At 46.8% G+C, this 25,048-nt stretch overlaps 1 protein-coding gene across 21 annotated transcripts in view; it reads right to left on the bottom strand.

The window, feature by feature from the left end:
• ARHGEF28 (Rho guanine nucleotide exchange factor 28) overlaps nucleotides 1–25,048 on the bottom strand; it is a 289,007-nt gene that overhangs the window by 93,471 nt on the left and 170,488 nt on the right. For 19 of the 21 annotated variants that reach the window (XM_035713570.2, XM_049103925.1, XM_049103933.1 and 16 more), the window contains 3 exons: nucleotides 8,138–8,259; nucleotides 3,463–3,743; nucleotides 334–541 (listed from right to left, as the gene is read on the bottom strand). In XM_035713570.2, coding sequence (XP_035569463.2) covers nucleotides 334–541; nucleotides 3,463–3,743; nucleotides 8,138–8,259 — 611 coding nt within the window. Of the gene's footprint in view, nucleotides 1–333; nucleotides 542–3,462; nucleotides 3,744–8,137; nucleotides 8,260–13,491; nucleotides 13,513–24,019; nucleotides 24,502–25,048 lie in introns of those variants that run through there. The other 2 variants (XM_025446886.3, XM_035713578.2) reach the window with 2 other exon arrangements.

Raw genomic sequence — 25,048 nt, 5'->3', positions numbered from 1 at the left:
ACTGCCAGTTTTTCTCCCTTTGCTTAAGGGATGCCGACAGAAATCATTATATAGAACAGTAAAAATTTCAGAGTATGTGAAAGATGTGCTGATGATGGATTAATAAAACATAAACCAGCCATTCTAAGGACCATATAAATTAAACAGAATGGGAGAGATTAAAAAGACAATCAGACAGCTCCTGAGTCTTCCCCCCCCACTACAAAAAAAAAAAAAAAAAACTAGTTCACACATGTGACTGAAACATGAGTTGTCCTTTGGATAGAGATGACCTGCTTTAGATAACATAGCTTTTATGCTCACAATAAACCACATTAATACTAATAAGAATACCTTCAACTGCAGGCTACTTGATAAAGAAAGCGACTCTGTCCTGGAGATACTAAAATCAGGTTCGGTGGCGGTCTCGAAGGAGTCCAGCTCATCCCCACTGGGAATCCCAGTCCTCGAGGAACTCTGAGATGCTGGCGTGTAGCAGATGTGTGACCGCTCAGAATGCCCTTCCCCTTCGCTGTCGGCATCCAAGGCATCCAGGCTGGAGCTAAGATACAGAGGAAGTAAGTAAATAATCAAGTCAGCCAACTGGCTTAGTTCTGGCTTCCGTTTCTCTCAATTCAAATCCTGTCCTTCTGTATGTTGACAAATTGAACAACAATAAAAAATAAATTTATTAAAAAACAAACAAACAAACAAACAAACCCTGTCTTTGGCAGAGGGGTGCAATGGATACTCATTTAAAATGAGTAAAAAAAAAATTTCTAAAAAAAAATTCACATCTAAGAGATTTTCACTTTTTTTCTCCCCAAGTCTCCCTCTTTTTAAATAAAATGTTTTGTCTCCCCAGCCGAACATCTCCCACCTAGCAAAAGCCATCTCGATTACTCTAAGAAACAAAACCTGGCGCAAGTTAGTACTATTTGTTTTGTAAATGTAATTATCACAGGCCCTAAATAGTTATCCTTCAAATATGAAAATTGCGCAAGAAACAGAACCGCAGGGTTGTTTGGGAGGCCTCTGGGGGGCGGCGCAGGAAGATCTGCAGCGTGGCCAGGGAGGCACGTTCAAGGACAGACCGCAAGGTCTCACCTCAGAGGGATGGCAAGACAGGAGTCAACCTGAGTCAACTGGGGTCCCACATGTGTCACATCAGGTTAGCATGTTTAGAGATTTTAGGTGAGCGATCCGCCTCAGAAACGGGGAGCGGTTCTGCTCAACTACCTCTTTTCTCTCCTAACTTAACTCTAATAACCATGAAATTGAAAGGAAAGAAAGTGATCTTCCCCATTCCCGGCTCATTCCATTAACATTTACATTTTAAGCCCCTCCAACTCTGAGGTCAAGAGCTTCCCCCAGCATGTTAACACTCAATGCGTTTTTCTTTCACGGTTGCAGTTCTGGAGTTAAAGATTACTAGCAACACAATGAAACCATCTTGATTATGAAAAAGGAAGCAGAAAATGAAACTGAATTAACCCATTGTGGTTCTTTTTCTTAAAAGTCCATAAGGTCTTTGGTGCCCGCCGAGTATCGATGTAATAAATGACGACGTTTGCCAAAGAGTCTCTACCATACGTGTCCCCAGTCCCAACACTCAGGGTACACTCTCTCATCCTGAACTCCTTATCGCATGGGCCCTCTTGGGCACCAGCCAGCCCAGAAGTGAAGGCGACACCTGGCATCACTGAGGATCTCCAAAGCAGGGTCCTTCTCCTTTCAGAACCCATAGAAAGACTGCTCCTTGGCCAAGCAGAGAACAAGCTGGAGGCAGACATCACACTTTAAGCCACAAATGTTGAAATCCATGAAATTATTTCTCATTAAAAAGAAAAAAAATCAGAGCTTCGTGTGAAGACACACTTCCTGGTAAATGCTGCTGCTCTGAATGTGACAGCAACGTAGTTGGAGACATTCTAAGGTGCTCTGTAGTTTCCTTAATTCGATCATAGTCTTTGTGTAGCCAGAGCCCTTGAGGGATGCGGGTGGGGGTCAGAGGTCTGCTGATACACCTTGGCCTCTGCATTCGTCTTTTAACTTGTGATCTCTGTGTTAATAAGCATTAGTCCAAATGGTTGGCTGCCGCCATCATATCCTAACTTAACAGGAGCCTTTCAGCCATGTATAGCATTTCTCCATCACTGTAAGCACATGCTACAAGTAGCAGCGAATTTTATTTTATTCTGCACACCATCCAATAAAACATTTCTTTTTTTTTTTTAAGATTTTATTTTTAAGCAATCTCTACACCCAACAGGGGACTCGAACGCACAACCTGAGATCAAGTCACATGCTCAACCAAATGAGCCAGCCAGGAGCCCCTAAAACATTTTCTTTTTGTACTGATTTAAATTGGGCTACTACCTGTCCTCCTTAAGCTATTAAGCAATTTGGTATCATAAACCATATTCTTCAGGATTACTTCTCAGTTCTCATTTTACAATACCATTTTTCAAAATCCCATTAGTAAAATATATGAAATCAATTGTAGGCTGTGACCAAAACTTTCTTTTAAAATAGTACAGAATAGAAAATATCAGAGTACAGTCCCCATGTTATTTCATAAAACATCCATTTAAATTCCTGTGTATTTATGTGGCAGGGGGTCGTGGTGTAATAGGCATTTCTTACTGCGGATGTTGGTAAAACAAAAAAGATCTTCAAAATTTAAGTTTTAGAATGAAACAAGCTCTTCCATCACCTCATTTGTCGTTGTTGTGCAGTTTAAACACTGCATTATTTTTCCCCTTGTGGCTTCTCAAAACAGCTAAGTTTTGGTAACAGACGGTTACCTATGTACATATTTTACTTTCACCATAATGTTTTAAGTATTAGAAAATTTAGGGCTTAGGTGTCTGTGTTCACCTCGGTTTTTATTGCGTGCTCCCAAATCTCTCCTTCATGAGAAGTTTCCAGCCTGAATTCAGCCTATTATTCACTTTTTAATGCGATAGATACATTTCCCATTGAGCTCACGGTCAACCGTGTTACACGCTCCCGGCCCAGCACCCACTGAAGGAAGAGTCCCCCTGCCGTCCTGGGGCCAAAATGGGACTTTCTTGAGGATCGTAAGTCCTTCGTCCTCATTCCTACATTTTTTCAGAGGAGATAGCACATTTCTATTAGAGAATGCCAAATTATTTTCCAAAGTTCTTACACAATGTTCACTCGATCAACAGTATACAAGTGCTTCCACTGTATACATTTTCACTAAAATATGGTAACTTTAAAATTTTTGCCTACCTAGCAAGTGTAAAATGTTCTCCTGTAGTGGTTTTCCTCTTATTCTACTTTGGTCAGTTTTCATAAATGTCTTATTTTCAAGCCAAAGATTGTAGGAATCTAAAAGGGGGCAATGTTTTTGATGTAGAGATAACAGTGGCAGGGACGACAAATAGAATTTTGCAAGTCCAGCTCGCGGACAAGGTTCTTTGATCTTCTACACTTCTCCAGAATATAATACCTTACCTTCTTTTCTTCAGGAGACTTTGTTCCTTCTCAAATCCATGAAGACCAAAGGAAAGATCAAAATTGGAAGCATATGAACTAGACGGTGATGGGAAGGACTGCTGAGCTTCGGTATCTGAGACCACTTCCTTGTTCTCACTTAGTGGGTATTTCCCATGGCTGGTTTCAGCAGCAAGGATATGCTCGCAGTTCTGAGGCCCCAGAGTAGAACCCATGGATTCAGCACAGGCGTCTGTAGAGATTCCTTCTAAATTGATGTAGTTAATATCCAAATCACCAACCTGGTAGTTGAAAGAAAAATATTTGCTGAGCAAATGAGCAGGAAAGATTGGCTGAACTGAGAATAAATTTCTCCCCATTGAACAACCTTCCAACTTATTTACCTTGTTTTGTTCATTCTTGTTTTGCTTTATGTAAGCGGGGAATTCTTACATGACGTTTGTGTTCATTTGGCTGCTGTCCCATAATTCATAAAAGGAAGATAACCAGTGGAGTGTTTTATAAAGTTGTTCTTTACTACGAAACCCAAACCAGACTACGTTTTTAAGATTTTGTGAGCCACTGACTCAAAAAAGGGGATGCATTTTAAAAACATGAGCATGTATACAATGGAATATTCCTCAGCCATTAGAAACGACAAATACCCACCATTTGCTTCAATGTGGATGGACCTGGAGGGTATTATGCTGAGTGAAATAAGTCAACTGGAGAAGGACAATCATCATATGGTCTCATTCATTTGGGGAATATAAAAAATAGTGAAAGGGAATAAAGGGGAAAGGAGAAAAATGAGTGGGAAATATCAGAAAGGGAGACAGACCATGAGAGACTCCTAACTCTGGGAAACGAACTAGGGGTGGTGGAAGGGGAGGTAGGCGGGGGGTGGGGGTGAATGGGTGACGGACACTGACGGGGGCACTTGATGGGATGAGCACTGGGTGTTATTCTATATGTTGGCAAATTGAACACCAATAAAAAATAAATTTATAAAAAAATAAATAATAATAAATAAAATAAAATAAAATAAATAAAATAAAATAAAATAAAATAAAATAAAATAAAATAAAATAAAAACATGAGCAAAAAAAAAAAAACAGAGTAGGCAGGTTTATTTAGAAAGTAACTCAGAGGAATCTGGATAACCAAGGTAGTGGTGGCCACATAAACCTGAGTCTCAAAAAAGCCAAAACAAAACAAGCTACAAATAAAGTAAGAATAAAACTACCTAAGATGACACTTAACTAGGAGACACAGAATGCCCCAAACTTCAAATTATCTGTAGATGAAAAAATCATGAATTTTATAATATAATAAAATTAACACCAAACTTCAGGAAGCAACCTGTTATATTCCTGCCACAGGCCTGTGTATAGAATAAAAGTGGTCTGGAAAGTTCTACATGGCAGAGAAAACCGGGAGCTAATAGAGGGATGAAGACCTACCTAAAGTCATCGCTGGGAAGAGGAAGTGCAGCCTACACATGTGAAAGAGAGTCCTCGACCTAAGGAAAGGGCTTGAAAGTATGAGTGACCTGAGGGGCAACCATCACAGGCATCACTGCTGAGGGAGAAGACAGTAATAAGAACAAGGATGACGCTGTCTGGTGAGAGGGCAGCAAAGGGGGGAAAGAGGCAAAAGGGGAAAATGTAGAGCCCTAAATCTTCATCATCATCAGAACTCACTATGGCAGAAACAATCAAGGAATGCCCAACCGGTGGGTGAGAGTCAGCTAAGCAATAGGAGACACACAGACACTCAAACTCTTCCCCTCTCCAGACACTACTTGAAAAAGGAGGTAGTAATTTCACTGCAAACAAACTTGATAAATCAAAGATAACATCCCCAGGAAGGGGACAAATTAGTTCCAGGTGCCTCTTGATACAAGGCACTGAGGACACAGCCTCCCTTCTGTAATGTCCCTGCTAACCTGACAGCCTGAAGCCGGCCCATGGGGAATTCTCAGATGACCCAGAACTGAAGGACATTCTAACAAAAACACACACAATCCTGCTCTGTATTCTTCAAAACTTGACGCCCTAAGAGCCAAATACTAAGGGACCATCACGAATTATAACAGATTCAAGAGATGAGACAACTGGACTTTCTTTCGCTGCAAAAATTATTGGGATGATTGCCTAAAATTGAGTGCGGTATGCAAAGGGTTACTACTCTATTAATGGTGATTGTCTGATTTGGTCACTACGGGTGCTTAATAAGAGGATGACGAAGGTTTTTTAAGAAATATACCAGGAAAGACTGAGGGATAGAAGGGCACCAAATTCTCAATGTGCCTGAAATGGTTAATATTTATATACTTATTATTTTCATCATTTGCATATACAAAGACATACTTGCCCAGAGTGTATTTAAACTAAAATATAGTAAAATATTAACATTTGAGGAATTTTTTTTCATTTGAGGAATTTTGATAGAGTATGTATGTATTCTTTGTACTGAATTATGGAGGCTTGAAATGATGTCCAAATAAAATGGAATATTTTTTTCAAAGTAATTTATATGGCAGAGGCATTTTCAAAGCAGTTTCTACCATGTATATCTCCTCATTAGGTGGGCTGATAACTTTGAGGATTCATGGGAAACAGTATCTCAAACAAGCTAGTCATCTTTTCAGAGTTCTGTGCCAGGTTGAGGCAGAAGAAGGAAATTAGACAAGATTCTTCTCAAATACTGATAGCAATTATCTTAAGTGTGCAGAATTTGAGCTCCTTATATCATCTTTGCTACTCAAGTGGACACAGGAACAGTAAAAGAAATCCTATAAATCCTATAACTACACTACACAGTGAACTCTGTGATTTGTATCCATACTTTTAGTCTTATTTCTGTTTTCATTGCACAAATTCAGCAATCCTCTGCTACATTTCAATTTATCAATCAGGCTGTTCAAGCTTTCTTGAAATGCATGCTTCACATTATTAAAGCAATACTTATCTCAAGATGGTCCTAAACAGAAATTGTATTCTAACTTCATCTTTGGGTGGGGAGGTCTTGCATGTTTAATGCATCTTAGAGCACAGTTATCCCCCCATAACACTGAGTCATGTACAATTTTAGCTACTTGGGGTAAGTGGAAATACTTGCAGTATTCACTGAGGCTCAGAGCAAAGAGATAAGGACTCAAGGAGTATTTCATTTAAACACTGAGAAAATACAGCAACCGTTGGAATCAGTGTGGCTAGAGCACAGCAAACTCGACGGCCCTGTATCTGCAAAGAATGTCCCCAGAACTCACAACTCATCCTAACCTCTGCTTCATGCTTGTATCTATAAGTAGGGCTGGGTTGTCTGGGTGGCTCCATGGTTGAGCATCTGCCTTTGGCCCAGGGCGTGACCCGGGGGTCCTGGGATCGAGTCCCGCATCGGGCTCCCTGCATGGAGCCTGCTTCTCCCTCTGCCTGTGTCTCTGCCAATCTCTCTGTCTCTCATGGATAAATAAATAAAATCTTTAAAAATATATGCATAAGTAGGGCTAACATTCAGCTGCTTTATGCCAAAAAGACTATACAAGTTCTTTACGGCTGACATCCATTCTGATTGGTCCCTCTATCATTCTGATTATCATCCCAATCCATGCCATGTATACATGCATTTGATGTAATAATGTTTTGAACACAAAAGGGAAAACCAAGATTTGTGACTCAAGGGGTGACAGTGAGACCCAGATAGTAAAGTTTCTATCACAGAAAATGTCTATAAGTAATAGGGTACAATATGTGCATACTAACAACAACAAAAAGAGTAAATTTATTGCTCAATAAGCATATATATGGTGCGTCTTAAATGGGGATTAGGGTTGGAAGTCTGTGGATAAGGCAAAAATTTTGTTTTTCCAAAACTGCCCTTGAAAATCCCTAAAATCATCCATAAACTAGCATCCAGAGTATAGAAATCTTCATATCTAAAGATATGTTTTATTTTTTTATAAGTATTAAAACCTGAGGATCACTGAGCTAGAGAAAATGAAGGATCAATCTACATACCAACGCAGGGGCAAACTGCAAGCCTCTACGAGACCTAACCCCCAAATCTCCGTCAGAGACTAGTGGGGCGTTCTAAAGGGCTCCAATTCCCTGTCGGATGACAACATTCTCATAATACTAAAGCTCTATGACCTTACTATATGCTAATAAGTGTGTTACAAGGATCGAAGGAGCAATTTATAAGACAGCATTATGTGGGGCTGGCATCAAGCTGTTTATCCCGCTAGCTGAATTTGAATACAAATATTACCTAATCACGTGGTATGCACACCGTTTTCTTGAAAAGCTGTAGAGAAGATATTAGCTTCCCAACCGTCATTTTCTATTTCAGCTCCAAGCAAGACCTCTCATGCTCTTCTCATGAGACATGGTCTCAAGACCCCTCCCTCCAGCTCTTCTTGGTGGGGTAACACGTGCTGTGCACGATAAGGAGATCTCAGGGGAAGGGTCCTAAGAGGCTCCAGTGAAGCATCACCAGGGCCTCCCTTAGGCTGAAATTCTCAGAGCGACACACCGATGCTGAATATAGTTCCCACATACTCAGGGTTTTTTTTTTAATTTTTTAAAAATATTTATTTATTTATTTATTTATTTATTTATTTATTTATTTATCAATCATACTCAGGTTTTGGAAAGAGAGCAAGGTGGCTCTGAAGCCACCAGTCATGCCTTACCTGGTCAATCACCATACAGTTGGCGTAAACTTCATCGCCGCCATTCAGCACATCAGAGAGCCCGCCTGCAGCAAAGAACGCTGGGGGATGCTTAGGTTTTTTGAAGACATCGAAAGAGTGATCTAGAGGAAAAATGAAAACAAGACAGAAATAAAACAGACGGAATTTATTTTACACTCAAACTTTACCTTTTTTTTTTAGATTTTATTTATTTGAGAGAGAGAGACATTGAGAGAGAGAACAAGATGGGGGAGGGACAGAGGAAGAGGGAGAAGCAGACTCCCCACTGAACAGAGAGCCCACCATGGGGCTCCATCCCAGGACCCTGGGATCATGAGCTGAGCTGAAAGCAGATGCCATCCAGGTGCCCCCAAATCATTCCATTTCTGCTTTCAATATCTAATGAAATTAAAATTCATTTCACTTTATCAATAACGTGGAAGCACAGGGGTATACTACAACCCTCAGGGACCAGGCTCTATGCCCCAGACCCGAGACAGTGCGCAGTCGGGCCGTGCTGGAAGGGGATGCGTACTCTTACAGAGAACGTGGCTTCTATTTTAATTACAGAAATGGTTTCTCTTGCTTCCACGTCCTCCGCTTTGTTACAAACAGATGAGGAGGCTCAAAGTTGAGTCCCAAAATGTTGAGGTGCTACGGTATTTGTAGGGCACAGAAAGTTGCAGGCAGTAAAACACAGTGGAGCCAGAATGGTGCCTCATTTCCTGTGACTTTGGCTCAATTACTTAACGAACCAATACCTTCACAGAGTTTCCTCATCTTTAAAAGCAGAATTTCACCATGCTTTCCCTGTCCTGGGGTATGAGAGTCAAATGAGCTCAACCATGTAAAGCACCAACTACACCCCTCGCATTTAGCAAGAGCTCGGTAAATACTGCTGTTACTACATTTTCTTATTAAGAGTTATTTCAAGGATGTTCAATGGGAAGTTACTGGTACTAACCATAAGATGTTATCAGTATTATTAATATCAGTATTAATACTACCTTAGTGTCATATTAATAATGATCAGCACCCATAAATGACTCTAGTAGGATGGATTCGAAATCATACTTGGAGCGAATGTCATCCTCCCTGACAAGTGCTCTCAAGAGGACACAAAAGGAATAGTGTTGCCTCTATTGTATCAGAAACGGCCCTCATCTTGTCCTGTATCACGGCATAAAAGCCAGGTAAGCCCACGGGAGCGAATCACACCAAGAAGAAAGATTAGTAACTGCTGGGCTGCTGTACTACTGCTGGATGACATTATACAAGTCACAAAAATATATCAGTCATATGAATCAATGGCATCAGCTTTAGACTCTATAGCTTAACCTACCTGTTGGCCAGAGAACCCCCCCAAAAATGAGATTTCATCAAGGTCCTCGAGTAAATACGCAGTGTAAATGGAAACTATTTTCTTATACTCACGTCTTCTTTTATGTTTTTATTCATACTGGTAGCACAATGACACACAAGGTCCAGGAACACAAGTATCACCTTTATGATCAATTACTATACGTTTTCATCATAATCACACAAAGTAAAAGCACCTTCTGAGGATTATCAATCAAGAACCCAACAAAATAAATAAAAAAAAATACATACATACATACATACATACCCCAACAAAACACGTGTCATGTGTTCTGAGTAAAATATTTGCTTATATATCATTTTATACAATGTCTGAGAAACAGTCATAAATAACAGGACGTGGCTCTGTGATGCATGATTAGTCCAATTTAACTGCTCTACGATGTTTTAAGCTCGCATACCATAACACCCCAGCATTTCTGCCATCACAGGCGGTTGGTTACCTGGACCACGTTGGGGTTTCATCTGTTTTCTGCATAATGCGATCAATGTTTTAGAAAATGATGTGATTCGTTAACAAAGATGGGTCCATAATCCCTTAGCTCCAATTCTGAAATCTAAAGAGCTCTGGAAAAATCAAAACTCTTCTTCATAAATTGGGTTCACAAACATGTTTGGGGCTAAAGGTGACCTGAACCCACATAGGCCATGTCTAGTTTTTATTTACCTCAGCCGGTATGAATATTCATACATTTTGCTGCAGAAATATTACCATAATGGAGGACGGCACCACCAGTCATATCGCAGGTAAGCATTATGCCAAAAAGATCTGAAAATTCTAAAACAAACCTAATCCCAGCGGTTTCAAACAAGACACTGGATCTCCGTAACATTACAGCGGATATTAGACCAACATTTCCCAAGCGTTGATCATCCCTGTACGAAATTCATAATTTTGTCCTATTATTTGTTTTTAGATGGACTCACTTTTTTCTTTAAATGAATTGTAATAAATAAATAAATAAATAAATAAATAAAATAAAATAAATGAATTGTAAAAGAGACACTTTATCCTCACCATACACAGAAATCCAGCATTCCCTGTCCAAATTGGAAGAGAATTACGCAGATCAAACCAGTGAAACTGCCTTCTGACTGAACACAGGTGCCAATCAGAGCCAAGAGCCTGTGAGGGCTGCTTGCTGATTGTCAGGAAGGGAGATTCGGAAAGACTGAAGAGATGGTAAAGACGCAGTGGGGCGAGATGAACTTTCTCCTTGAATCACCAGAAAGATTTAAAAAAAAAAAAAAAAAAAAAAAAAAAAAGGAAAGGAAAGACCTGTCTCACCATGTGATTCAATGTCGGGACATTGTTAGTGTTAGGTCAGGACACTCGCTTCAAGATCGACGGTGCCCAGAAGAATCTACCTTACACTCCAGAAAAATGACCGAGACGATGGGTAATGACTCCACGGAGACCAGCAATCTTGCTGGCGGCGGGGACGTGACTGAACAAAGTCACAAGACCGCAGTGTCGAAGGAAAAACCTCTGCCTCCCCTCTAGGGCTCTCATCCATAACGTGCCGAGGAGATTTTCTGGGTCACTCAGTGCAACAACTTATAAGATCAGTTCAAAAGCCTTTTTTAGTAGAATTCTAGAGCATTCATAGCCTCCACTGGCCAAAGGGACACCAAAGGATAATCGGATCTGCAAGCGAACACGGACAAACCCAAAGATGACAGACGCATCAGACCTCCTCACCTTTAATTACCTTCAACATCAGTCACTGCAGCTCCTGGGCTTCCAACCAGCAAAATGAGATTTAGGACAGAAAGAAAATAAGCCTTCAAAAATACTTCTAAATATTCACCAGCTACGGAAAGTGGCTAATTTCTCTTTGTCTCCGTCATTCAAAGAAAAAGAAAACAGAAATTCAAAGAAAAAGCTATAATGGCTTCTTTAAACACAAAAAAACACAAAAAACTGGGACACCTGGGTGGCTCTGTGGTTGACTATCTGCCTTCCGCTCAGGTCGTGGCCCTGGGTCCCAGGATTGAGTCCCGCGTCGGGCTCCCTGCACGGGGCCTGCTTCTCCCTCTGCCTGTGTCTCTGCTTCTCTCTCTCTCTCTCAGGCATAAACAAAATATTAAAAAAAAAAAAAACTAACTAATCCTTTCAAGATATAAGATAGATTTCATTACTTCCACATTAGTGGCAAATTAAGTGAAAGATGACTGCCAAAAAAAGAGACTATCCTTCACATCCTTTCTCAATAAACATATATAAATACGCAACAAGAAAATGAGCTCTTAGTCTTAAATGATGCTGTTGCTTTTAAAATAGTTTTTCTAATCAAAAAATTGACTTCACAGTTCTGTTGGATGACATTTATTTTTAATAGGTGGTAGAGCCATATTTCTTTTTTTTTTAAGATTTTATTTATTTATTCATGAGAGAGACAGAGAGAGAGGCAGAGGTACAGGCAGAGGGAGAAGCAGGCTCCCTGCAGGGAGCCTGATATAGGACTGGATCCCGGGACCCCGGGGTCACGGCCTGAGCCCCCAGGGCTGCCCAACTTGACATGTTTAAAACCAACCCTAGGAGAGTAGAATGCACGGAACATTCCACGTGCCACATGAAGAGCTTTTAAAATGGTGTCACTCTCTTCTTTAAGACTAAGATCAGGTTAAGGAACTTCTGTGAAGTCCATCCTAAAGACGGTAAACAAAACAACAGAGTGAAAGCCCGGGAAAGATTTACCTCCAGGCCTCAAGGAGGAGATCTCGCCACATGGGAGGGGTTGTAACAGAATCAAGGAAGAATGAAGTCAGACAATGAGAGACAGTGTCTCCCAAGAACAAAGGGAGGGTTTCAGAAGGTCTGACCTCCCAACACCCAACACGAAGGTGGCCTCGGGCCAGGTCCTTGAGAGGGTAAACAGCAGGGCCACGGCCTCTCTGCCCACCCCACCCCCACCTCACGCCGCCATGTGACCGAGGCCCAGGACTCCCTGAGGCCAAAAGTCACACAGGCCTCAGGGATGGACTGGACAGGAGTGGCCTTGGGGCCAAACTGGACTGTGGGGGGCCTTGGGGCCAGAAAGGGCTGGGGGGGGCCCTCGGGGTCAGATGGGGGGCGTGCTCCGCCTGACTGGCCGCAGGGCGGGACCGAGACCGGAGCGCAGTGCCTCCCACCCACGAGGAGGAGGGGAACTACTGGGGGGCTGGCGCCTCGCTCTTCCCCCGAGGGGGTGGGGGACCCTTGGCCCAGAGCCGCCTGGAGCCTCACTCCCCAGGTTCTGCTGAAATGCAGCCCCCGCGTCCCCCTCCCAGACGCCGGCCCCCGCGGTGCCAGCCCTCGCCCACCACGGGCAGCTCGCCTCGGCTGGGCCCGGCGCTTCGTCTCTTTCATTCATTCATTCACTCATTCATTCACTCAGTTGTGCTTTAAACCCAGCAGGCTCGGCGTAAGGAGGGAGGAGTCAGGAGAACGAGCCCCGGACCGCAAGGGTTCAGGTCCCAGCGAGCCCGGGGGTCAGCTCTCCCCTCTGGCCTCTAGGCCGGCTGCTGGCGCTGGTTCCCCTTGGCCTCCTGGACACCCCCCCCTTCCTCCTCCCCTCTCCCTCCCTCTCCCCTCCTCCTCCTCCCCTCTCCCTTCCTTCCCTTCTCCCTCCCCTCTCCTTCTCCCTCCCCTCTCCTTCTCCCTTTCCCCTCTGCTCTCCCTCCCCTCCCTCCCCTCTCCCTCTCCCTCCCCCTTTCTCCTTCCTCCCCTCCCTTCCCTCCTCCCCTCCCTTCCTCTACCCTTCCCCTCTCCCTCCACCCCCAGCCTTTCCTCCCCAGCACCTTCTTCCCAGTCACCTTCTCAACCTTAGCAGCCGCAGTACTCCAGGAGCAATCCTCAAACTTCCCTTTCTCTCTCCCACCCCACCCCTGCAGCCTCCAAGGACCCGACACCATGCACCACCACAGGCGAGGACTCCCGAGGTCCCCGGGCTATGTATCCAACCCAGGCCTCTCCCCTCAGTCACAGCCACCTCTTAACACCTCCACAGAGTCGTCCAGCCGCCACGAGTGCAAAACATGGCTCTAGGTTCCCCCTTTGCAGCCGCTCCTCCCAGTAGCCAGCAACCTGGCCTCTCCCTGGACTCACCTTGGCTGTTCTCCTTTATGACCAAACTGACCCACAGCCTGGCCTGGGCTTACACCTGCAACCCCTGCCACTGTGCTGCCCACCCCTGGAGACCACTGCCCTCCAGCTGCTCTCCTTGCTGCTGCTTTCCTGCCCTCGACAACCTGTCCTCCACAACACACACAAGGCAACCGGGTCACGAAGAAAAGCAAGTCACCTCTTGCCTTTGCAAAATTCTCCCATGGGTGTCCCTCTCGTTTGGAGTAAAAGCCAAACTTTACCACAACCGGCAACGCTCTCCTAAACTGGTCCTGGGATGCATTTTTAACATGGGCCGTGTGTGTGAGGAACATGTCCAAGCAGTTCTCAGACACCACCTGGGTGTCCTACAACTCAACTCTGACCCTTTCCACCCAGAGAGAGCTTTAGATTGCACAGATTAAGTGTCCGGTCCTACAAGGCCACCCACTCCCGAGTTCAGATGCAGGCACAGGTCTGAGTCGTCCCCTCTCTTAATGTCCAGTTGGCTACATCCATCGGGGCTGCCAGGAGCCCCTCTCCTTAGGTCTGATTAACTGGCTGGAGAGCTTCCGAGACTCGGGGTAACTTTACCAATTAAACTACTAGTTTATTTATTTTTTTTTAATTTTTATTTATTTATGATAGTCACAGAGGGAGAGAGAGAGAGGCAGAGACACAGGCAGAGGGAGAAGCAGGCTCCATGCACCGGGAGCCCGATGTGGGATTCGATCCCGGGTCTCCAGGATCGCGCCCTGGGCCAAAGGCAGGCGCCAAACCGCTGCGCCACCCAGGGATCCCCACTACTGGTTTATTTTAAGAGGATATGACTCAGGAGGAGCTAGATGGAGGAGATGCACAGGGCGAGGCATGAAGAGTGTCCCCGCTCTCAGAGTGCAAGGCTCTCCTGGTACCTCGTCCCCCAGAAGCTCCTGGTTCACTACATACACATGATGGGCTCACCTTCAGCCCCTGGTCATTGGTGATTGACTCCACCTTCAGCCCCTGGTCATTGGTGATCGACTCCACCTTCAGCCCCTGGTCATTGATGACTGACCCCACCTTCAGCCCCTGTCATTGATGACGGACTCCACCTTCAGCCCCTAGTCATTGGTAATTGACTCTACCTTCAGCCTCTACCCCCGACCCCCTCCCCAGAAGCAGGGGTGGGTAGACCTAAAGTTCCAACTCTCTCATCACATGGCTCATTCTCCTGGCAAGCAGCTCCCAGTTCTAAGGTCCAAAGGTCACCTCACTAACTTAACAAGACACGTCTTCATCATGCTTACCATGTAGGGGCCTTCCAAGGGTTTTTAGGAATTCTGTGCCAGAAACAGGAAAAAGACCAAATACGTATCTCTTGGGACACCTGGGTGGCTCAGTGGTTGGGCATCTGCCTTTGGCTCAGGGCATGACTCCAGGGTCCTGGGATTGAGTCCCTCATCGGGCTCCCTGCAGGGAGCCTGCTTCTCCCTCTGCCTGTGTCTCTGCCTCTCTCTGTCTCTTATAAATAAATAAAATGTCTAAAAAAATGTATCTCCTCCTATAAATCACAATGTACTACTTACATATCCTGCCCCGCATGCACCCTCACCCAACCTCTCTGAAGCCTGCCAACAACTCTACTCCAGCTACACTGGTCTTGCTGTTTTATGCCTCGGGCCATTTGCACTAGTTGTTCTCTACCAGGACTGTTCTCCCCCGGCTCCTCCCCCATGTGCTGATGGTTTGCTCCCTCCTTGTCTTCAACTCTCTACTCAAATGTCATCCAAGAGCCTCTCCCGTGTCATTAGGTATATAAAACAGCCCTTCACCTCCAGATCCTGCTTTATGTTCCCTTATGCTACAGATCACCACCTAACACCTTATGTGTTTATTGTGTTACCTTCTGCTGACACGTAAGCTCCATCAGAACAGTGCCTCTGAGGACTCTGTCCACTCTATCCCCTGGGCCTAGACCCACGTCGGGCACTTCGCAGATTCTCAGGAAACACCATCTGAAGGAGTGAAGACCTTCTCATTACAGAGACCTTGTACCAGGAAAGCAGAGACTATTTCCTTCTGGCCCCACAAAGTTTCTCAGATTCTGTAAGTTTTCTTGTGGGTTGTCCAGCTATCCTTGCTCTACTCCTGGTTGTGAAAGAGATATCGCTTTCTGAGTTCTCTCATCCATTCTTTCGCTCACTCATTCATCCATTCACTCACTTTTCCAGCATTTACTGTGTGATTACTGACTACCTGCCACCGTGCTACTTTGCTGGGCCCTACCCAGGCCCCTCAGCTTCCACGTGTGGCTCTTAAATCCCTAGGCACAGTCATTGCAGACCCCTTCCCTAGGAGGTCCCCCGACAGGTCTCTAACAGCCAGCAGGCTGCCCACCTTCTGAGCCCTTCCTACCTGTTGCCTCTGGGTGTGGTCCTGTGTCATGTACCAGGCTCCGGAGACAGAATCTCTATTTCGTTCCTCCTGGTAGGGCAACTAACTTCCCGGTTGGGGTCTGAGCTAACAACAGACTCCCCCACTGTGCAGAAGGGCGCAGATGCTGGTCGCCCCCACCCCCACCCCCCCCCACCCCCGTGCAGTACTACCCGACATGCCCCCTGACAGGAGGAGCCCAAGAATGCCTCTTTAATCTCCTCACTTAAAAAAAGAAAACAAAAAACCCCAAGAGATGGCTCTTTTACTAAAGGAATAATGGGAGGACCAAGCACATTTGCAAGGTTAAGGGTCTGGGAAAATCAGAAAAATAAGAAATAAATAAAAATGGAGAGAAAAAAATTATTAGGTCCTCCAAATATCCGCATCTGACCCCTGTTCCGTATCAGGTCAATTATACAAGGTAACACGGCTCTGAGGGCCAAGAGGGATATAGAGCTTACTCTGAACCGGGCGCGACACGATTTCAGGAGCTCACCGGGTCCTCAGAACCACCTTTTGAAGCAGTCCTACTTAGTATTTCCATTTCGTAGAGTAGGAAGCAGTGGTGCTTTAAGTAGCCTCCCCAGGGTCCCTTAGTCAATGGCAGCTCTACGCAGGTGCTTTGCTAGCCAGCCCAAAGCACTTTAATAATTGGGCTGACCATCCCATTTGAACCAAAGAAATGGCATTTGAGCAACGTCTGGTATTTGTCCCATTAGGAAGCTCCACTCATGCTACAGCGTGACCTGGGCCTCCGTGTGTTTGCTCACTTCCCGGGCCCTCTGCCTCCGGGGATTTGTGGCTGAAGGAGGACAGTGTGGGTCTTGCTGAGAAAACACTCACACAACAGCAAAGACGTGACTCTGTTCTGTTAAGCCACACAACGCTCACGATAACGGAGAAAGACCGGAGAGAGAAACTGAGAGGCTAGCCACTACCTGCCGGGTGATGGGGCAGACGTGGTTTCTCATGTCAACTCCTTCTGTACTTTCTAGACATCTAACAACAAGCATCTTTTACACGGAGAACAAAAGAGGAAACGAGTCGTGTCTTCAAGATGTGCTTCGCCTGTGAAGGAGCAGCTGCGGCATCTCAGGCAAAGTACCGGATCGCCGTAAGTCCACCGAGTCCGATGGCCCCTGTGTAACCCAGGGGCTGGGCATGTTTTACGCAGGAGCACAGTGCACCGTGCCCATCGCAGCCACTCGCCCTAGCCCCACGAGGCGTCATCACGTGCGCTGTAGACAGGAGCGCAGCGGCACACCGCACGGGACGGTGACGGGGCCAGGGCTCAGCCGAGCCACACCGCCGGCCCGTCTCACTGCAGGCACCGGCCGCAAATCCCCAAACTCAAAGGGGGCTTGTGCCAAATTCTGAAATTTATGGAGAGTCCTTTCTGCCAAGGGTCTTGTTGTGCTCCAGGAGAATGGAAAAAAACAAAAAAACAAAAACAAAAACAATAAAAAACAATCAAACTCACCCTCACGAGTGAAAAGGAATGTTTTCAGGGGTTAAGTGTTATTCATCTCCTTGCTTATCCTTCCTCTAAGTCTCTCTTAGGATTTTCCTGATATTAGTCTTGGCCTCGCTCTTCTCAGTTGGACTGCAGGTTACAGAGAGGATCCATCCAAATTCCAAAATCATCCCCAGCCCAGGAATTTCCTGTGGGTCCTTAGATGTAAACTAAGTTGCCCTGAAGATTTATGGGAGCACACCGAGACGTGCCTGAGGGAATCCAGGGAACCTCTGTCTCCCAAAATAGGGTGGTTCTCACATTGATGCGAATGCCTAATTCACCCTCAGAATGTGCCTCACCCTCCTGGGATCCTGTGCAAGAAAAGTGAGCCCCTGGGTGAGATGCGGCCTCTCGACAGGCTACGCCGACAGTAACAGCTGAGGACAGAGTGAAGGCAGTCCAGGGGTGCTGAGGTGAAAGCTGTTTTTTCAGCCCTCCCCCTCGGAACAGCAGCTCCAAACCCCTTCAAAATTTTAGAGTACCAAGTTACAACTTGGTACTCTAAAATCAGATCCTAAAAGAAGCCCTATTCTACTGTTTTGAAAGACCTAATTATCAAAATTATCCAAGAAGAAAACAAGCCTTTTCCCTCATAATACACCGGAGGCGCAGGGGGGTGGGAGGAGGGGGAAGAGAGCAAGAAAACATTGTCCTTGGAGAACAGCAACAATTTTCTCCCCCATCTTCCCAAGTTCTCACTCCTAATCACAGTGGCACGAAGCAGTCTTCAAGACAACACACGTCCACGTGTCCAAAAGGACTCTCAAATGCTTACCTTTTCCCCTCCTTTGCTTCCCCCAAGCTATCAGGGAGATGGTCAGTCGTGTGTTGTACGTGGACCTGTAGGGACTAGATTTAATCAGCAACTTCTTTCCTTTTTGGGTTTTTATTATGATGACTTTAAAGTAATCTCTAGGCCCCATGTGGGGCCCAAACTCACAACCATGAGATCAAGAGTCACGTGCTCCCCTGACGGAGCCAGCCAGGCACCCCAGCAATTCCTTTCCTTCTCGATGCAACTCTCTGAGGCCTGTATCAAGGTAGTCTACAGATGGGGACAACGGGCCAACCAAGGGGGAAAAAACTGACACATTCGACAAACACCAGGATAGAAGTGAAAGACCTCCGACAACCTGGCGGGGCTTTGACAAGACCATTTCTAGTGACTTAGACAAAATACATAAAGTAACTGGTGCGGAAGATGCTCCTGGAGATCATCATCGTAAGGAACTCTACGAATAATTCATATCCTACACAATCTTATAGGAAAACACCAACACATGAAAATGACTGTGTCCAGTTCAAAAGTCACAAGGAGCTCCAATTCTCCAGCACCCATCTCTAGACCTATGTGGTTTTGCTCCCCTCCCTCCCTGCAACATCTTAAAAAGTAACCAAGTTCTACTATCGACAAGGAACTATATTGAACATTCCCCCCCCCCCTTTTTTTTTTGAGGGATAACTGACATTAGTTTCAGGTGAGCAACAATGATTTGAGATTTATACATATTGCAGAATGATCACGGTAAGTCTAGTTAACAGCCCTCATCCTAAATTATTTCTTGTGATGAGAACTCTTAAGATCTACTCTCTTCCCAACTTTCAAATAACTCTCACTTATTCTTTGTGTCTTCAACAAGGACATGTGGAATGAATGATGAACGAATGATGAAAGCCAAGTACTGCCTGGCATTCCTCCAAACTGTTCTGGGTTTCTCCTCGTTGGGGAAACTCCCCTGAATCCTCTTCCATTATCCTGAGCAACTGGGTAGGTAAGGACGAAGGACAGCTGGATATGACATTTGTTAGAGTTCATAACCAGGGTTTTCATTGGCAGGGACAGCAGAGATCAAAGAGATGAGACATGTGGTTTCCTTGCCTGTGGGGGACAGTCTGATAGGCCAGAGCGACCCTTGAAGGTAGGTGGGTGAAGGCAGGTGTGATTCCATGTGGGGCTCTGGAGGAGACCACTCTGCAGGCCGCCCCACAGCCTCACAAAGAAAGCCACTGCCAGGAACACTCAGTAGGAGAGTAAGTTCAGGCAGCAGGGCCAGCAAAGACCAGCTTTCCAGGGCTCCTCCCAGTTGCCTACGTGGTGAGAACAGATCCCTAAGATCCCACAGGCCTGTGAGAGGCATAATAATGGCTGAAGAGAGTACTTGTGGCCTGCCATGGAAGCCACCCTGGCACCAAGGGAAGGACCCTATAGCCTAGCTTTTTAGCAAAGCATCTGAGCCAGCAGTCTGGGACATAGGTGGCAAGTCTTCTACAGTATAACAAGGGTGAAGCCAAGTCACTGAGTGAGAATTCACCGGGAGAAATTCAGATGAGCACCAGGGAGAGGATCCAATTGCCAGATGTTGGTCATAGACATCATAAAAGCCCATAATAAAGCATTCATGCCTCAGGACAGAGCCCGGGGCAGCAGATCTGCAGCAGACCCCAGGAGGATGCATGGGGCATTCAAGGATTAGGCCTCCATCTATCCACCACCAATTGCCCCCTACCCTCACCAGAAAATCACATTTAGTACCAGCTTGGCAAGAAAGAGGAAGACCACGAAGGCACTGGAGCAACTGGATATTCTACTTAAAGAGGCTGAACAGTTACCAAGAAGAATGGCTTTTATTATTGCATCAGATCAAGTTTAACACATTAGACTAAAATATACCCTTTCCTGTTCCCACTGCCTGGAGTATAGGACTTGGTAAGAAAGATCACTTCGCTTATGGACAAAACAGAGAAAGACAAAATGAGAAGCATCTGAGTGCAGTGTGTGAGTAAATTTGTAGCAAGATACGCTCACAATATTTGCTGCCTGCTTCCTGTGATACAGGCAGTAGAGGTGTGAAAACAGGGCATCTCGGCTCTGTGTTCAGAGAGTTCAGGGTCTTGGGGCGAGACATTCACTATCAGCTGTGATGCACTAGTGAGGCGGCTCTTATAAAGACGTGCACAAGCCAGAAGGATGAAGTCAGGTGCACACCTGTTTACTGCAGCAGGATTCTCACGAGCCAAACTGTGGGAGCTGCCCAAGTATCTGATGATTGATGAACAGATAAAGAAGATGCAGTAGATACAAACAACGGAATGTCACTCAGCCGTAAAATAAATGAAATGTTGTCACGTGCAGCAACATGGATGGAGAGGGTACAATCCCCAGCAAAATCAGCCAGAGCAAGACAAATACTGTATGATCTCATCCATATGTGGAATTTAAGAAACAAAACAGATGAGCAGAGGAACAGAAAAAAAAAGACAGTGATAAATCAAGACTCCTGACTATAGAGAACAAACTGAGGGTTTCCATAGGGCAGTTAGGGGAGGGGATGGGGGCTTAGGAGACACATATCATAGTGAAACAAAAAAACGTTTAAAAATATTTTGAGAAAAAGAATGATGAACTCGGGGTATTCAGGGTAGTCTTGCAGAAAACAAACCCTCCAAGCTGCATCTCACGGGACAAGTCAGAGACAAGTCGGAGTCAGCACCGGGACCTCAGGGGACAGAACGAGGGTCTGGAACCTAGCAGGACCATGTCACGCAGGTGTCTCTCCCTGGGCATGGCTGCCTGCGCCCGGCGAATGGCTTCCCCCCACCTCCAGGTGCTGCTGCTCCCGGGGGAGGCGCATCCCTCAAAACTCCAGTCTGATGGGCCCCGGGCAGGCCTTGATGGGCCCAGGAGGACTACTGTGAGCAGGATGCCCTGCCGCCAGTACCTGGGAAGGCACGGTCGCCCCGCAGGGAAGCAGCACCCTGGGACCTTGGCCGGAGCAGCGGCCGGGACCCTCGAAATAGAGTCGGGCAGTGGACAGGCGGTGGTCATTGGCACCCGAGCACCGGGCACGTCCCTCCATTCCCCCAACACCGGGAGTCAATGGTGCAGGAGCCTGGGCTCCTCCCGACACCCTGACACACGCTATGTACGTCCCGCTCTACTCGTTCGCTTGGGGGACCATCTGCTTATTAACCTCCACCTCCACTGGCCATACAGGTCCCCGTTGAATCCGACAGGCCTCTCCACCTTGGCCTTCCACGCTCATCTCTCCTGACCCCTCCTATGGGACTCAGCACGTTCCGCCTTCACATATCTCAACAAACCACCACTAGGTCTTGCCCCAAACCGGAGAGGGGGTGCGGAACCCCTGCCCGTCGGGTCACAAACTGGAATAACGCCTTCCTTCTACTTGTAAGGAATCCAAGCTCCTCATCCCCCACCCCCACCCAAAAAATCCATTTCAAACACTCAGCCACCAATGCGAAGAACGAAAGGGAGCCCGAGGGGCAGGCAGTGTGTCGCTTGGCGAGGGGCTCCTGACCCGCCTCCTTCCCTTTGCTGGCCCAGGAAGGCCCCAGGCAGAGCTGGAAATCAAACTTCCCTGCTCCCCCCGCGAACACGGTCCTCGTGGTGAGCCTACGCTCGGCAGCTCATGTCACCTTGGGGTGACGTCGCTCTTCCCCAGTAGGGATTCTTGCGGTGCCTTATTTCCCCCGCGGCGGCCAGCTTCCTTTGGGGGAACCTGGAACTGGACACACGCACGTGGAAGCCGACGTGTGCGGCCAACGGGGCCCCACGAAAGGCAGAGGGGTAAGCGCGGAAGGGAGAAGGCCCCGAGGTAGGAGTCACTGGCCGCTGAGAACCGCGGCCACCTCCGGAAGGTACCTGGGCCCTCCCACCTGCCCCTGGGCAGGGCTACCACTCCTCGCAGCTCCAGCCTGCCAGCTCCATCTTTGGGGGACACAGCTGGGAGCTTCCCGACCTGGAGAGCTCCCCCTCGTCGGCCGTCCTGCCGCCTCTCCCGCTCCCGGGCAGGCCTCCAGACAGCGACAGCTCCACTGCTCCCTCCTGCAGCCTTGGCCTACACCTCTTCTCATGCCAGGAGCCACAAGGCACGCAGGTGGCTGCGCTGAGGCTCTCCAGCCCCGCCCTCGACCTGGGTGGGCACAGCCACTGGCAGAGAGGGACCCCTCAACCGCATCCTGGGTGTAGGGCTGGCCCCTCGGGGATCGGCCTTTATCTTGGACCCCTCGTTTCCCCGCGCTGGGCCTCGAATCCACCGCTGACATGCGGAGGGGCCACCACATTTTTCCATCATACGGATCTTTCATCTTATTTGCATGTCACTCATCTATTTATTCTCCTTCCTTGTTCCAACGGGGTTACTCTTCCCTGAGTGTCCCGGCACGGCCATAGGAATCGCGTGAAAGCTAAGCTGGGACGCCTGGGGTGGCCGGAGGGGGGCAGGGGGGTGCTCAGCAGTGGAGCATCTGCCTTGGGCTCAGCGCATGACCCTGGGGTCCTGGGATTGAGTCCTCCATCGGGCTCCCCGCCTGGAGCCTGCTGCTCCCTCTGCCTGTGTCTCTGCCTCTCTCTGTGTGTCTGTCATGAATTAAAAAATCAAAAAAATTAAAAAAAAAAAAACTCACGAAGCTTCAGGTGCCTTGCTTGCAGGACAGGTGTTACTTATCATAGAGAGTTACTTTGAGAACCAGACCTCCTATATGCAAAGTGCCTACCAAGGCTGACGATTCATAAAGCAGCACATGAATCGTATGGTGACTATGGCTACACGAGATGTAGAGCTACCTACGCCCTCTGAGGTCATGAAGCTTTCCGTGAGGCCCAGCCTCCTTGGTCAACCACAGGCTAGTTGTGCACCAGCACCTGGAGGGAGAGGGTTAGAGAGGCACAGACGTGAGCTGGAGTAGACGACAGGCGCACAAGTCGCCTAAGTGGGTGAAAGGCCCTGGGTCCTGAGGATTTATATCAAAGAATGCATTTTAAAGATTAAAGACTAATCACGGTTAACTTAGGTAAGGTCCAATCCCTGCATTTTTTTAAATCTTTGATTTATAAACATTTTCTTGGTTCAATCTCCTACTGAAACCAACAAAACAAAAGTCCAGACATTCCTGGAGTCTCTGAAGCAGAACGGTCATGGGTTCCAGCCCACAGCCCACCCCAATCATTAACCACAGGGTTCCCGGGACAGCCCGTCCTGAGGCTGCCCATGGAACGACAAGGGGCAGCTTCGAGAGCCCCAGGAGATCTCTGGGGCAGCTTGGTTTTAAATGCTTTCACCCTCCGCACAGATCACATTCCCTTCTAGACACGGTCACTTCCAAAGGCCCTGCTTCCGAGTTAACCCTCTTTTCTTCCATCTGACAGCACGAGGATAAGCAAGCACTAGATTCACTTTGTAGCTGGTGTGCGAATTGGTAGGTTTCTACTAATCTAGGTTTCCCTTTTATCCAACTCTAGCTCCGCAGGTCTCTAACCAAACCAGCCACGTGTATCCATCAAAGAGCAGTGATAAGGACAGGATGGAGTGTTAAGAGACTGAATCCTAAACAAGGGGGATCGGGACAGAGAAAGCATTATTACAGCGAATAAATGAATATTTCCAACAAAATAGGTGAAGTTCACCTAATATGGCGGAAAATTCCTTCCTGATGTTCCCTCCAAGTGACCAGAACTTACCTTGTAAGAATATGTGTCGGTGCAACTAGAAGGATGAGCAAGAAATACAGGCCACCACGGTTTTAAAGACTGACAGAAATCATGGGATCATATCCTGTAAGAGAGCGGAAACCACCGTCCTGGCACTAACAAGCCACCGGGCTAAAAATAATATGGTTTCTTGGGGTTTCTTCCCCTGACACCGAGGTGGCATAGCTGGACCCTGGGAGACGTGGGATCCATTCTCAGGACTAACAGCCCTACAAGCAGGGGCAGGACATGCCTGCTTCCCCGCATCCTGGGTGACAATGCCTGCCCTTCTGGAAATGCCTGTTGAACCCATGAATAACCCTCTCCAGACCCATCACACTCATCTGTAAAATGAGGCAGGGGGACCAGGTCCTCCCCAAGGCCTGTGGTTCTGGGACTCTGGCTACCCAATAGTGTGGTGGGACCAAACTAGGCCGTGATCATCTAACGACAAAAGCAGACAGGGGACACAGACGGCTCCTAGCTGCTAACCAACGTTATTCCCACTGGTCATTTATTCGCTGCAAGCAGTTAATTATTTTCAAATCCCAAGTACCTGCTTTCACTTGAAGGGAGTTTGATTTAAGCATAGCTATGTCATGACTCTCTGCTGCAGCTCACACTGGCTGTGCTCCAGTTTCAGATTTCAAAGGCGAGCGTGATTAATTCTCTCCCTCCAACGCCACTGGGCTCTCAAGCTCCTCCACGGGTCTTGTAATCATTAATCCCACATCTCTCTCCAGGTCGTTTAGGCTACGCAGGCCCCCAACTACATGGGCATCCGGTCGGTGGGCCACGCGCAAAAACACATGAAGATCATTCCCCGAACTGAAATGAGTTATGACGAGCGCAAAGACGGTCTTAGGGAAAAAAAACAGACGGTCTTAGAGAACGGCAACCAGCCCTCAAGCAGTCCTCCCCGGGCGGGAAAAATATTCACTCCAAAGAATCGATGACATGGTGTCATCTCCCCGCTTTCAGAATTTGGGATTTTTTAAAAAAATTATTTGGAAATAATTT

Source organism: Canis lupus, chromosome 2, assembly GCF_003254725.2.
Source record: "Canis lupus dingo isolate Sandy chromosome 2, ASM325472v2, whole genome shotgun sequence".
NCBI classification, from domain to species: Eukaryota; Metazoa; Chordata; class Mammalia; order Carnivora; family Canidae; genus Canis; species Canis lupus.
Note: the sequence above shows the minus strand (reverse complement) of the source record. Positions and strands in the feature narration are given on the sequence as shown.